Genomic DNA, 16365 nt, shown 5'->3' with positions numbered 1-16365 from the left:
ATCCTGTTGCAGCAGCATAGTTTCAGTAGTGTCCTTGACAACCCTGCCAACCTTTGTATCGTCTGCAAACTTGGACATTAAGCTTGATATACCATCATCAATATCATTTATAAATACAGAAAACAATAATGGACCCAACACTGAGCCCTGAGGGACTCCACTAATAACATTAGTCCACGATGAGCAGTGTCCATTGATTACCACTCTCTGTCTTCTCCCCCTCAACCACCCCTTTATCCATAGCAGCAATTTGCCTCCAATGTCACACTGCTCCAATTTGTGTAGCAGTCTTCCATGTGCAACAGTATCAAAAGCCTTTCTAAGATCCAAGTATATAATATCAAAGTTATTCCCTGCATCCAGTTCTTTTGTGACTGCATCATAGTATCCAATCAAGTTGGTCAGGAAGACTTCCCCTTAACAAAACCATGCTGTATCTGAGCTATAACTGAAGTCTTGTCTAAATGATCCTGCAGTGCTTCTTTAACAAGTGCCTCCATTAATTTTCCTGGAACAGAAGTTAAGCTCACAGGTCTATAATTACTTGTGTCAGCCTTTGATCCTCCTTTGTGAATTGGGGTCACATTTGCACATTTCCAGTCTATGGGTACCTCCCCTGAGTCCAAGGAAGCTCTCATAATTATGGCTAAGGGTTTGCTTATTTCCTTTGCTGCCTCCTTTAATATAACTGGATAGATCCCATCCACACCGGGTGCCTTTCTTGTGTTTATCTTCAACAGTTTCTCCTCCACTTTACTCCCAGTTATTTCAAGATTCTGTAGCTTACTGCTAGAGTTGAATACACCTCTGGCATTCCCCTTGCTGAATAACTCCTCATGTGTGAATGTCGATGCAAACTATTCATTTAGTTTGTTAGCTACCTGAGCAGGATCATCAACAGTTGACCCATCAATATCAAGTGGACCAATCTGATTCATCCTCTTCCTTCTAGAGTTTACGTAAGTAAAGAACTCTTTGCTGTTTTTCTTTGCATCCCTTGCCAAGGATTTCTCGTAATCTGCCTTCGCCTGCCTAACCTCCTTTGTAACGTGGTTGCATATCAACTTGTATCTATCATAGGCTTCTGTGTCATGTGTTAATCTGTAAGTATCCCATGCATTTTTCTTCTCTGCCATATGCCTCATTAGTTCATCTGACATCCATTTTGGCCTAAACCTTGAACAATATTTCTTAGTTGGTATGTAAAGCCTAGTAGCTTCCAAGATAAGTTCTTTGAATGCTTCCCATTTTGAATTTGCTGTTGGTAACATCATCAGTTGGTCCCACTGTATAGAATTTAAATACTGTCTCAGTCCATCGTAGTTGCCTTTACGGAAGCAATAACCCTTCCCTTTACCCCTAATGGTAGTTACCTCTTTGAGTAAATCCCACTTCAGCACACTGTGATCACTGTCACCTAGTGGTTCATTTATCTGCAGATTCTTAATGCATGAAGAATCACTGCTGATAATCAAATCAAGAGTATTACTCCCTCTAGTCGCCTCCTGAACATGCTGATGTAGAAAACAATCATCCAAAAAATCCACAAAAGCCCTGCTAGTGTGTGAGTAACCAGCCCCCAAATTCCAGTCAATATCTGGGAAATTAAAATCTCCCATTATAAGACTCTCTGATTTACTGGCCCACTCTATTTCCCTGTACAGTTCCTTATTATACTCATCAGAGTCATTAGGCCTATAGCACACTCCTACTCTCAATTTTGATCTCCCAATGCTTATGTCACACCAAACTGACTCAACACTGCACTGTCCAGCGATGTCGAATGGCTACACTTCCTTGGATTTTATGTTTCTCAACTAATAGCATAACCCCTCCCCCCTTCCTATCCTGTCTATCCTTTCTGTAGACGTACTCCCCAAATTGCAGTTCTGCATCCCTTATACCTGTGTGACACCACATCTCTGATATCCCAACAATATCTGCCTTTGATGTTTTGAGCAATACCTCAAATTCATCAAATTTATTTTCTAAACTCTTAGCATTGGTGTACACGCAAGTATACCTGCACCTGTTTCTATTCTTAGCTACCCTAACACAACCCATGTGTTTACTTGTACCGCAATGGCTCCCAGCAATCTCTGAAATACCATGCATCTTGTTTTTCAGGCTTCTGCTCATTCTAATAGAAGCAGTGCAAGAATCTCTTTCACCTCTGCCAGTGGCTACTGTCACTGTGACTACTGTACCTTAAATGAACATCCTTCAACCTTAAACCACTTCTATTTTTTCTCATTAAAAAAAAATTTTTTTTTGAAATAGAACTGCCGCTTTATATGTTTAACACTAATTTTCTTCAGATACTGTAGTGTATCTCAAGTTGCCAATTATTAATATTAGCAGAGTTTTTTTTTTGGTTTTTTTTTTTTTTTTTTTTATCATTAATTTTTACTCTCAAAAATTAATGATAAAAAAAAACAACAATTGTACTGTAGAACAGTAAAGAGACTAACAAATATTGAAAACAAGTGATCGATAATAGATAAACAAATTCCAATGAATAATTAAGTCAGAGTATCTCTAATAATAATTCTTTTTTATCAATAAATAAGCAATATAATTCAATAAATTGAATTAGCAGACACAAGTAACAAAGTTCATCATTATCATTCTTTCTAACTTATGTTCTTTAACATTGATTTTTGATAAGTTCACTTGGCTGAAGATTGTGTTTTGCAATCATGGTAATAAGGGTTGAGTACTTTTTATTACCAAAATTGTGACTATTATGCAGGAATTCTTAATTTAATGAAGTTGCCTTGATGAATTTTGAAATGATGCCTAACTAATTAGCTAGGCATCATTTATGAGTTTGTGTGTGTTCATTTCTATATTAAGTACCTAAATTTCTCTCACATTTCAAGTGTAAGGGTTAATATAGTTTGAATGGTAATAGCTGTCCTTTTTGATTAAGAACAACCAGCGAGAGACATCAGTAAACTATCTAATCATATAGCAAGAGTTTTTCATTAATTTCTTGTGATCATTATATAATTATAATTGACAGTATAGAAGTTTTTTTTCCCAACTTAAAGTTTAGAATGTGATTGCTGAGAAAAGTTTCTCAGGGTTTAGAGATATACTGAGTTATAGTAATAGTTTGCTTCTATGTTAGAATATTATATTATCTTAATACAGTACTTGATTATTTTTGCATTTTATTAACAGCAGTTGTTTTCATTCATTATGAGGTTTTAAAAACCTGGCAAGGGCTAAGGCCCAGTTTCTGCTGTACTGTATTTTCTTAATATATTTTTAATTTTTTTTTTTTTCCCTCTCCTTGTAAGACCATCTTCCTGTATCACCTAACATACAAAACTACCTCAGATCTGTGCGATACATAGAAGAACTTCAAAAATTTGTAGAAGAAGAGAATTATAAGTAGGTTTTATTTTATTTTAGTTCTTTTTATTATAATCACATTATTATATTATGATATTAAGCATTGAATCCTTTTATTAAAGTAAAATGTGGTGATTTAAAGCTGTAATAAAGTCAGTTGACTAATTCTAAAGACCTGCCTGGAGTCGGGAATATATGGTATTCATTGGTTCCAAAGTTGGTGCATGCACCCAACTTTGGAGACCACTGATTCATCTTGGTTCATACCGCACCCTTAGGGGTGCACAAGATGAACCATGGGGTGCACGAGATAATCCACAATAAATCAATATTTATTAATTATGAAAACTTCAGTTTTTCGAAACATAATTGAAAATAAAAATTATAATTTTTTTTAATACTTCAATATGCAACTTTATTTGATCATGCCATCAATCATGCATGTTCAAGTACATGCATTTTGTACTCAAACTTCAATTTAATTTTGTTTTGTATATTTTTATTTGTGATCTTTTAAAATTATATGTGATTTTAGATATAATTTCATCCATGTAAATGATTTATAAATAAAAAAATATATTAAACTTATATATTTAATTTTTTTATTCCAGGATGCATGCTAGTCCTTTTAAGTAAAATAAGGGTGCGTGACCAAAAAAAGTTGAGACCGCTGGCCTAAGTAACAAAAATTTTATCCCAAAAAAGAAAAATAAATAAGAGTTAACTTTCTATAAGTGGGAGGGATTACAGATTTATTGTGCCATATAGGTGGAAGAACAGCATACTTGATTGTTAAGGAAGATTATAAAGGACTGTACTTAAAGGAATTTTTTTGAAGTATTCTAAAGCCAAGATAGTGTAGTAGTAGTTGTATGTTTTTTTTTGTTTTTTTAATCTGAATAAGAATGACAAATAGCTAAACTAATGCATTACTGACTTCAGCATACTTTAACACAGTTGTTTGTCTGAAGGAGATTGCAACAAATTTAAGTTTTAACATAACTAAACCTTAATATGTTTTTACTGATATTAACATTCTTTTTATTTTAGCACATATCACAAACAATAGAAAAAGTCCAGAAAATGTCAGAAACTATAGCTTTTATTTATTTTCCCAGTTTTCTCAGAAATAACTAGAAAGAAGCTAAGCTATTTAAAAATAAAATGATTATATAATTTACTAGTAGGTATTACCAGATTTAATGGCCTCCGTGGCCAAGTGGTCAGGAGCGGGAGTGCAGTGGCACACGCTCTTTGAGTAGACCGGGGTTCAAGCCCCTGACTGCTAAATACGGTCGATCTGCCAACTCGCACTAGACCAGCATGGCAGATTATGGTCCATTTCCCTCAGCATGAATTGTTGAGGAGGCTTCCATCCTGCAGTAGGTTGATAATGGCTGCAATTTGCTTTTTTTTTTTTTTTTTTATTACCAGATTTAATGAGTACAAACAGAATTCATAAGACATGCTGTTACTGTCAGGAGTATTCTGCCACCTAAGATATTTCATTCAATAATCCACAAAAAGGTACATTCAATAATCCACAAAAAGGTACTCCATTTCTGGTCATTTAATAACTATTAGTGCAGTATGTAAGGCAGGTATATTTTCTAAATTGCATTTTTTTTTTTTTTTTTTTTTTTAATACTCTAAAGGACAATTCAAACTCCATTTCAATTCAGTAGAAGGAACTTTTTATATTTTTCTTATTGATCACTACAGGATTCATAATAGTCCTAGTTTTGCATTTTAAGAGAATTTTGAGAGACTTCTAAACATGATGACAAAGAGGTGTTTTTTTTTTTTTTTTAATGATTGGGCTGATTGAAGTGTGTTTTTAAATATACAGTTTAAAGTTTATTTCAGTGGGTATGCCCATACATGTAAGAATTGTCATGAAATGTTAAAATTTTTGATATGCATGATATAAATTTTTTGAGTGTTGCACCTATATGCAAATAGTGATGGTGACTTACTTTTGCTTCTGTGTTGGAAGAAAATTTGTGTCTTGTGGCACACTTTGAACTGCTGGAAATAGCCAGAAATCATAATGGAAAAGGTTGGGGCTGTAGGTTTGGAGGGATTGCAGATTTATTGTAATATATAGGTGGAACATCATATATACACAGTCAGTTCTGCTATAATGTGGTACATGTGTTCCTAAAAATCTCCGCGTTATGATATTTTGCGCATTAAAAACAATAGGACTTATGGGAAAAATAAGGATAGGGCAGAGCACTCAAAAAAAAAGAAGAAAAAAAAAAAAAAGAAAAGTTCAGTCAGGTAAGTAAAACAGTAAAAAAAAAAAAAAGTTAGAAACCCAATAATATTGCAGGTTTAAACGTTTTAAATTTCCAATAAATATTACAGTAAATATAGCACTTTATCTTGACAAGTTTGAAGTTTGTTTGATTGATATTTCTGTTTACTGACTTTTTTTTTTTTTTTTTTTGGATTGTAAAATTTAAAACAGTAAAAAAGATGAGCAGTCAATAACAACGAACATGGCAAGCACAAAAGAGAAGATTCTGAAAAATATGTTTTTTATATGATTGAAGAGGAAGGGGAAACACATCTCACCATTACATAAAAACCCACAGAATTCCAGCTATTGGTATTATTGCAAATGCAATAAGATCGAGTTTGCTACCCATTTATAATTAGACTGTACTAACAGAAAGCCCAATAAATCAGGAACTGCAAATTGTTTTTATTGTTTTATGGTAGTGACCTCCTCATCCTCCATTCATCCCTTCCTTTTCCTTAACAATTTTTTAGAAAAAACAAATTTGAGCTTACTAAAATGTTCTATTTTTTCTCTTATTATATTTGAGTTCATCCCATACCCACCAGACTTCATACCAGGTGACTTCTGGTTGTCTCTAATGATGAGAGACTTACTTTGTAGCAGAATATTTTTAAGCTAATCAGCAACACCTTTCACATTTTCTTTAAAATTATCTTTAACAAAAGCTCTGCACAGCTTTTGCATTTTTTCTCAAGTTATAACGGCCGTAGTGAAGCATTTATTTAGGAATGTGTTTTTTATATAATTCATTTATAAACCAACAGTAGCTATATGGAACTTCTTAGGTACTGTTTAGAAAAAGATTTAAATTTCATCGCTTCATTGTGTATTGTTTCTCTTAAATAAATTAGACCTTATTTTTGAATTCATTCAAACTTTACTTCAATTCATTTTAATTATAAATTAAAAACACCAAACATTCTCAGAGTAGAAGATTAAGAAGCACCATAGGATATTTCAATGCCACACATTCTCTGCTTCTGTTTGTGTTAGAAAGTCCTGTGTAAAGGCTAATCAGGTTTCAAATTACCAGTGAGAAGCTAGTGTGAACGGTGCTCTCTAGATATTCAAGAATTTTTCTTGACATTGTTGAAGCACATTTCTTACTGCTTTATGCACAGTTGCTTTAGCAACAGCAGATGTCATACTATAGCTTGAGCACTACTACTTCTACTATAGGCATTGACCACTTCATTCAGTATGGTGGATAATCCCCTCAACTTTAGGAGCAGTGCATTTTCTTCTAAACTGCTTCAAATGCTTAGGCTTTTCATATGTCTATATGGCAACTTAGTCAACATGATATACCACCATCTGCCACTCATTTGGAGTGGTTTGAATCCTGTCAACAAGTGGAGGAATTTCTAAAGTTTGCTTCATTTGAGTCTGTTTGTTTGTTATTTGGTTTTTAGGAGCATTAGCAACTAAGGTCATATTGCTCCGGGGATATGCGATGGTCATTCCCTGACCTTTCCGCATCCTCCGTATTTTTTTGGTTACAGGCTCGAACCCCAGTCTAATCAAGAAGCTTGTGCTACGCACTGCTGCTCCTACCCCCCTGGCTATGGAGGCACCCTTTGAGTCTGTAGTTATAAACAATCTCAGGCAGAGGGAGTAGGATTCCCTGTGAGTTATTCCAGGTTTTTCAACCTGTGTAACATTCAAATTGAATGCGTGCTTCTAAAGACAATATGCAAAACAGATGTGATGAACTATAATGCCTTTTTTTTTTCATTAATACTCCAAAATAACCTGAACCTTACAGGAGGAAAATAACTAATAATAATACAGATACGTTTACAAACAATAAATAAATAGACTATAATACAGCATATATTACAAGAAGAGATTTGCATTTAGAAAAAAGCACAAAGATGAAAAAGATGTTTTACCAACATATCCTTTTTCATTTAATTTTATTGTTTAATCTTAATTAATAATTAACTATGAATGGTTAGCATTTTTTGTTTTATTTTTTTTGTTTATTTATTTTTTAATTATTTTTTTTTCTTCTCATTCTAGAAGGAAATCCACATTAAATAACTACATTTTGACTTCATGGTCATTTCTGTAGACCAGTATTTGAGTTAGGGATTACCTTAGTTTTGAATATAAAACCCTGTTATTTCTCTTTTAATATTGATACATTCAGATAGAATATCAATATTAGATTCATTTAGCAATCTAGCAGTTCTATTGAAATAGTTAAATTTTAAGTTATTAGTTCTGAATAGCTCTAATGCAAGCAAATCACGTCTTCTCAAAGCTCTTTGAGGGCAGCTAAAATTGAACAAGCAGAGAAGCTCGGGCATCTGACTTTCCATTCATGAGATGCATAAGGAACTTGCAATCAGCAACAGCCCTTCTTTGATAAAGTGGTACCATCTCGAAATGAGTACACCATTCATTATAAGACTTTGCATCAATTTCCAATCTAGACTTGTACACTTATTATGGATTTCTAAATACGTTCCATTTGGTTGATGAGTATTTTAGTATGAAGATTCCAAATCTGTGAGGCATATTCAAGTATCGGGTTGATAATCATTGTACATGCAGATTTTATTAGTTGTCTGTTGGAAAAATTGAAACATGCTCTCTTTAGTAATCCAAGAGACCCGGAAGCTTTTGCAATAATCTTATTGATGTGTGTATTAAAGGTTCCTTTGGCAGAAAAGCATAATCTCAAGTCCGAAATCTCTTGAACATTTTTTTTATTATCTGATTATTGATTTTGTAGGGATATTTTATTTTATGTTTTTTGTGATAGTCTGCAATATAAATGTTGTAGAATTTGTCTAAATTCACTGTTAGCTCATTATTTGCAATCCACAATGTGTTGGTGGCTAATCCTTCCAATAATTCACAATCTTGAATTGATTTAATATCTGCTTATTGAGAACAATCTTGGATGTAATTAATGTAGATTGCAAACAGTAAAAGACCAAGAGGAGAACCCTGAGGAATCCCCCCTTTGGATAGGAAAAGTGGAGGAATATGTTCCTTCATATAGAACACTGCTTCTCCCATTATTAAAAAAAGTGTCCCATTAGTGAAAAAGCATTACTTAATATCCCAAAATTATTCAATTTAAGACAGAGTAAGTTGTGTGGGACAATCAAAGGCTGTTTGCAAGTCCAGATCATATCTGGTTTGTCAAGTGCATATTTAATATCATGCTCTAAGAGAGTAAGTTGGTCACTGTTGATCTGCCCATAAGGAAGCCATGATGAATGTGGCTGAATTTGTTCTTAACAAAACAACATAACTGAATATACATTAATATTTTCAGTGACCTTACTTAATGAATTTGCTTTGTGTATGGGCCTAAAAGAGGCTGTGCTAGCTTTTGAACCCTTTTTAAATAATGGAGCGATAGTGGTTTCATTTAATCTTGATGGGAATAAACCCTTTTTGAAGATAGCATTTATAAGAAATAAGAGTTGTTATTGCAGGACCACAAAGTAGTTTTTCAAAGGCCATGGGAATATAATCAGTGTTTGTATCATAGTTTAATTTAAACTTATTTAGTGTATCCAATAGTATATCAGGATTAACTTCAAAGTGTGTCAAAATATTACTAATTTATGCAGGAGTTGTTGTCCAACTTACTATTATAATCAGATTTTTTATATATAAATCACAGTAATATTTAGCAAAGCCATCTAAGTTTCCAATGCTTCCACAATGGTCTCACATCTGTTCAGCACTTCATTTTGTAAATTGGATAAATAATTCTAGTAAGCCAGATTGATATTGTGCTTTATCTGTCTTCTAAAGTTGGAGAACTAGATATAAAAGTCATGTCTCTGTGTATTTTATATTTAATGAACATTTGCCCACCCCCCCTAAATAATTGAATTATTCTTTTAGAACCACACAGGAAATTTATTACTGTTAGACTTAAAAAGGCTAATTGGTATGTTATTTTTGATAATCAAATCTGGGTTGTCATAAAGCGCATCCAAAATCACATTAGGATCTTGAATACTAAAGAAAGTTTGCCGGTTAGTGTTTGTAATTTATTTTCTAAGTTTCTATTAAAATAATAATTTTAATTTTTATTCTCAGCATCATCCTTTTCTGTTATTATTCTTGGAGACAAATTCACAAATAAATACATATACCAATGGATTAAAATGTGATATTTGCTAAGTTTTTATCTTTAAGAAAGATTTCTCTCTACATAATAATATTGTAGAAATATGAGATTTTTATGAATATGATGTTTTAAATGATTACATTTACTATGTTAGGAGATCTTTGATGCTAGAGCCACCAACACCAAATCTTAGTAGGTCAAGAGATGATTTAACATCCAGTAAGATATATGAATCTCATTATGGAAACACACTCCATGTCCCTGGCCAATTTAGCTCATCAGATTGGAGCTCAGGATCTGGGTATAGTGGGCAAAAGTTTGTGCCTTGCCATCGTAAAGCTCGCAGTTTAGGAACTAAGTAAGAAATTTTGAATTCATTACATTTCTTAAATTCCTTTTTTTTTAAAAAAAATCACTAGAACTTACCTTACTATGAACCCGTATTGGTTTAGGCTGATTTACTGTTTAATAACTATTTGGATGTTATCAGAACCTTTAATTTTTTCACCCTTTATAAATTTTGCATTTAGTAATTTATAAAAATAAAAATTAACTACCTTCTCAATTTTCCATTTCATTCTACTTTCTGCCTCACTTTTTCTTTTTATGCCTATAATTAAAGGACTCATCTTATTTGTGTGAGCTGTATTTATTTCCTTTTTCTTTTCTGTTTTTAAAATAGATGAAAATATTTATTTTTGCTTCTGAAAATTAAAATAAAAAAAAAATTGTTGTTGTTAATAATTTTCAGTTTATATGTATATCTGTTGCTATATTAACATAGCACTAGGAATTCAAAAAAGTGTTAGTGAATGAAAAGGCATTTTTGTCTGTTGAGAATGCCTTCTCTCTTCTACAAACATGCCTTTCAATAGTTAGAGAGAGAGAGAGAGAGAGAGAGAGATTCCCCAAATCAGAAGGAAATGTTGAGCTAAATGTAAATTCACAAAATATTTATAATACAGTGGATTCCAGTTATTTGGGCCACCGGTTAATCGAGGCAGGAGACCGCAGCACTGGAGATTACCCTACAATCGTTTCCAACCATACCACGTGGTTTGGTCCGATTTTGGGAGGTCGCAACCATAAAACAATTAGCAGTCACCTGTTTATTGGGCTTTTCTGTTAGTGTGCAATCTAATGGATAGTAAACTCGATCTTATTAAATATGCGATAGTACTGACAGCTGGAATTCTGTGGGTTATTATGGTGAAATGTGTTTACACTTCCATGAAATTCTTCAATCATATAAAAAAATTAATTTTCGGCTCTTCATTTCTATTTTTAAAGCTTCGTAACTTGTCTCCGTTCTCACTTGTACGTATCGAGTTACTTGCAATTTGTGTGTGCCGTGTTCTTTGTTATTGATTGCTTATCTTTTACTGTTTTAAATTTTAACCCCCACCAACAAATAAATGTCAGTGAACAGAAATGTCAACTAGTTAGTATGTATGTACATATTACAGTACGTATTAATTATTATGATTATCACGTATCATTTAATTTTTTTAATTGGTAAGGTAATAAAGGGTAAATTTGTGCTTAATATCTTTACTTTTATAGCCTGTGGATAATATTCCTCCTATTTTCGCTAATTAGAATCGCTGTTTAATAGAATTAAAATTCAGTTCACAAATGAGATCACAATGACCAGCGTTTACTACACATCATATAGTGAACGGTACTTTACTATGGCGACTCCATCGTAACGTGCTTTGATTGTGCAGTGAACCAATTGTAAAGTGGGGGTACATTGTGTTTTTAACTATTTACTTGAAACTTCGGATAATTGGGGCAGCCGCTTAATTGGGCCAAAATGTACTAGTCCCGATGTGTCCCAAATAACCGGAATTGACTGTATAATAATTTCGTCACTTGGGCCCATCTTGTCAGCAACCACAAGGCCTCAGTGAATGAAAGGAAGAACATATCATTTCAATGACCCCTAAACCCCACCATCGAGCTGTTTTATCAGTCACAGTTTCACTTTACATATTTTCCATATCTATAATATAAAAGCACTTTTACCAATCATGTCTTTAAAACAGACTTCTTCATTGGTTATTTACTTTATATTTAAAATAACTTCAGAATTAATTGTACAAGTACTCCATGATAAAAGTTCATTTTGGAGTACTTGTGTAATTAATATTGAGATTAGCTTGTATTACTTTAACTTTTTACTTAGCTTTTTATTCCATTATATAAATAAGAAGAGAAGAATGAATAAAAAAGTTTAGTATTCCAGAGACTATTACTTGGTATAAGTTTCCTTGAAGAAGAAGAAAACGTTGAGACTACAGATTTAAGCACATTGTATGCTTCTTATACAAATGTCTCTTTTGTGATTAGTATAACTGCCAAACGTAACCTATCCTAGCCTTTCCACATTTACAATGGAGACCCTTTCCCTGTGTCACCATTGTAACATAGTTCCCCAGTTAAAACTTTATTCATGGCATTTAATTTTTTTAATATGGTCCAAAGCTAATTAACAGTGTCCTTCAAGAAAGATGCCAAAGTGTCACATAATATTTAAGAAAACAAGACTTTCGTGTTGTTATAAAATCCAGAAAAGGTAACACATTTGCTTTGTGTACTCTAGGTAGATGTGATTTTTCATTTTAAACTGACAGGGAATACAAAGTGATTGTATGAATACAGAAACAAACTATGAATCAAGATTTCTGCAGTGATATATCGCAGCTTCTGTAGCATAATGTACGGCAAAAATGTCCCAAGAAATAGCACAATAAAGATTGCTTTCTCCATCACGACAATACAAAAATTTCTGACCAAATATATTTGGAAAATACCTGACATTCTCTATTGTACTTCAGAGGTTGTGCAAGAACCAGTGAATGCCCCCCTCCTCTCTCTCTCTCTCACGCACACTACCTAATATAGGTAAAACCATTGTTTCGTTCAAACCTACCAGCCATTGTTTTCGTATAGTGATAGAGAATTCAAATTTTTAATTGTGGTAACTAGGTAGCTGTAGCGTAAAATTATATAGCGTATTACGCATCACTGCATTTAGGATTCTATTAGATAGTGTAGTATTGACAATTAATTAATTTAATTAATTAACTTTATTGATCTTATTAATTTTAAATATCATGCCCCAGACTAGAGCAGCAAAGCAATGGGCACAAAGTAGCAGGAGTGCTGTGACTCGGGGGAGAACTGAGGGGAGCAATTCTCCAACGCATCACAGCCTAAAAAAATGTGCAATTTGTGGAATGTTTGCTGAACTCTCTGGAACAGAACATGATCTAGCTAAGGAGGAGTCTTTGTGTGTGCCAGGTGCAGAGTGTCTAGAAATTAGGCGTCAACTCAGCACTCTGATGGGTGTCTATGACAGCTTGAGTTGTAGGGTAGATGCCCTCGAAGAAATTAATAAGAGGGCTCATCAAGCTCGCAGCTGCCCAGCTCAACACCAGAGCTCACTCTTGTGCATCAGGCAACACAGCGGCAATCTCCAAGGCAGAATGCGCTGGTCCCACAGGAGTTAGTTATCGTCGGTGACTATTGTCAGGGAGACGGGGAATATATTGTGTAAAAAGGATAGATGGAATAGGACCACAGTATGTCTGCCAATTGATGATGTTGTAGAGCAGATATCATCTTTTAAGGGCACAAACGGTGATATAGTTGTACACGTTGGGACTAATGACATTAATAAGAGTAGGATATCTGCAGATATACTTAACAAGTACGGGTCAGTGTTGAAAAAAAAGTCATGAGTTAGGGTTAAATTTGAAAGTGTTTGCAATTCAGCCCAGACACGATAGGAGGGAGTATATGATGAGAGCCTTGTCAATCAATGTAGCCCTGGAGGGATTGTGCAAGGCTCATGGGGTAGAAATTTTTTCAGTGTGGTCTGCTTGTTAACAGGAGAGACTCCTTCTACAGCGATGGGATACACTTAAATACAAAGGGTACAAGAGTGTTTGCTGATACTATCGAGGCAGCATTAGGTGGGTCGGAAAACTGCTAGCTTGGGGGGATTCACAGACTAAAAGGCTAAAAGTAGCCGCAAGAAGGTGATTCTTGCACTACTTCTAGTAGTGCAAGAATCACCTTCAAAGGGTGACACGAGTAATTACAGACCAGTTAGTTTAACTTCTGTTCCGGGTAAAATAATGGAGTCACTGGTTAAAGATGCATTGTAGGATCATCTAGACAAGACTGCAGCAATAATTCAGACACAGTATGGGTTTGTTAAGGGAAAGTCTTGTCTGACAATGATTGGATACTATGGTGTAGTTACAAAGCAACTGGATGCAAAAAATAATTTTGATATCATATACTTAGATTTCAGGAAAGCTTTGACACTTGTGCATGGAGACTACTGTACAAATTGGAGCAGAATGGTATTAAAGGTAAGTTGCTGCAATTGATAAACGGATGGTTGAGTGGGAGAAGACAGAGGGTGGTAATCAATGGACCCTGCTCTTCATGGACTAATGTTATTAGTGGAGTCCCACCAGCTTTGGGCCCACTGTTGTTTTGTATATTTATCAATGATATTGATGAAGGTATATCAGGCTTAGTGTCGAAGTTCGCAGATGATACAAAGGTTGGCAGGGTTGTTAATGACAGTGTGCAGTGATGTAATGGCAGTGTGCTACTGCAACAGGATCTAGAAAATTTGTGAAGATGGGATGAGAAGTGGCAACTGAAGTTTAACATTGACAAATGCAAAGTACTGCATTGGGTAGAAGTAACCGCAGAGGAACGTACAAACTGTATGGTACTACACTTAGGGTGGTAGAAAATGAAAAAGACCTGGGAGTAATTGTGCAGTCAGATATGAAGTTTTCTGAGCAGTGCAGACAGGCTGCAAGAGCAGGTCATGGGTTATGTCAATGATATACAGGAATTTTGCTAGCAGGGAAAAAAAGGTAATTATCCTTTTGTATAAGGTAATGGTCAGGCCACACCTTGAGTATGGCATACAGGTCTGGAGGCCTAATTTTAGGAAGGATGTAGATTTGCTTGAGCATGTACAGAGAAGGGCAACAAGATTGGTGAGGGGAATGAAGGGGATCCTCTTACCAAGAGAGGCTTAAGTTCTGCAAATTGAGGTGTATAAGATGGGATTCTTCCACTTGCTCAGATTACGAACCTAAGGGGGTATAAATTCAAATTGAGGAAAGACAGTTGTAGAATAGATGTGTGAAATTTGGCTTTCGCCAGCGGGTGGTTAATTGCTGGAACAAACTTCCATCTGTCATTGTGGAAGTTGATAGCTTAAATAAATTCAAAGAGGAACCTGGACAAACTTTTAGAGGGAATGATTGTGTGAATTTTTTTTTTTTTGGAAGGATTTAGGAAGCTTTAGTCCTTGAGGTTGTCACAGACATTCTCTCAGATATGCCAGACAAGCTGTACTTGCTACCTGGGAGTCTAAAACACCGATGGAACTGGTATTCGGGTGACACTAAAGTCAAGTGGACCCAATTTCGGCGAAGGGACAGTCTGTGACAGCCAAATCCTCTGCTTGCACCTTCACGATGGTGGGACTGTTAGTAATCCTGGGTATAACCTCCATGCACAAGTACATCGTGGGTGACCACCCAGGTGTGAACCAACGTAAGCAGATTTCGAGGTGTGGCGCTCACACCACATGGAGGAACGCTACCCATCTATCGTACCAGGCAGTACTAGGTGGTTCTGATGTCACTTCAGCCAAGGATAAAGCTGACCTGCTAGCATCCCATTTTTCTTCCAGTACTAGGTGGTAGATGACTCTCATCAACCGGTGAAATACCACCACTTTGCTTATTGGAGACTTGAAGTTGTTGTTTGTTGTTTTGGTTTTTAGGAGCATTAGCAACTAAGCCATATTGCTCTGGGATATGCGGTGGTCATTCCATGACCTTTCCGCATCCTCCGTATTTGGGGGTAACTGGCTCGAACCCCGCGTCTAATCAAGAAGCGTGTGCTATGCACTGTTGCTCCTTCCCACCTGGCTATGGAGGTGCCAGGCTTGAAGTGGTAGAACCCATGTTTAGTCTCTAGAGCTAAGTTCCAGACAACCCTTCCCTATCTCTTCCATCATGCAGTATGATTGATGACTTTTGAGGTTATGATGAACGTCGTGGCGAGATCCAATATTCCTTACATTTTGAGGGTACAACTCTAAAACAGTGTCTGCAGGCTGGCCGCTAGTTAGTACACCGGACCGAACCTATTGGTAACTCTCTAGGAGACTTCCGGATCAGCTAGTGTATAATCTAGCTACCTCTATTCTGCCAGATAGTGACTGGAGGGAGTCAGAGTAGTGTGTATGCGGGGAGCATTGTCGAGGCCATGTTATGTCAAGGATCTGGGTATATTCTTACCACGTGTACGCCATATCCAAAAATTTCATTACTTCATACAGCATGTCCCACCCAATTTTTCTTACTAATGAATACACAATGAATTGTCATACTAATAGAGAAAGCTTACTAGCGAAAAGATCTAAACCTCCCAAGCACTTACTAATTCATTTCACAAATATACATGGTCTCAATTCTAATCTCAACGATGTCCATTTCCACTTGCAGTCTGCCAAACCCCATGTACTTTTTCTGACAGAATCTCA

General features: G+C 35.2%; 1 protein-coding gene across 1 annotated transcript in view; it reads left to right on the top strand.

Moving 5' to 3' along the window:
- Positions 1 to 16365, top strand: part of LOC150083925 (ras-specific guanine nucleotide-releasing factor RalGPS1-like) — a 103061-nt gene that overhangs the window by 46904 nt on the left and 39792 nt on the right. Inside the window, exons 8-9 of the mRNA XM_090375622.1 lie at positions 3306 to 3399; positions 9925 to 10128. Of these exons, the coding sequence (XP_090231748.1) occupies positions 3306 to 3399; positions 9925 to 10128 (298 nt within the window). The remainder of the gene's footprint in view (positions 1 to 3305; positions 3400 to 9924; positions 10129 to 16365) is intronic.

Source organism: Mastigoproctus giganteus, chromosome 6, assembly GCF_048544385.1.
Source record: "Mastigoproctus giganteus isolate SK-2022 chromosome 6, ASM4854438v1, whole genome shotgun sequence".
NCBI lineage: Eukaryota > Metazoa > Arthropoda > Arachnida > Uropygi > Thelyphonidae > Mastigoproctus > Mastigoproctus giganteus.
This window is presented reverse-complemented; position numbering and strand designations above follow the sequence as displayed.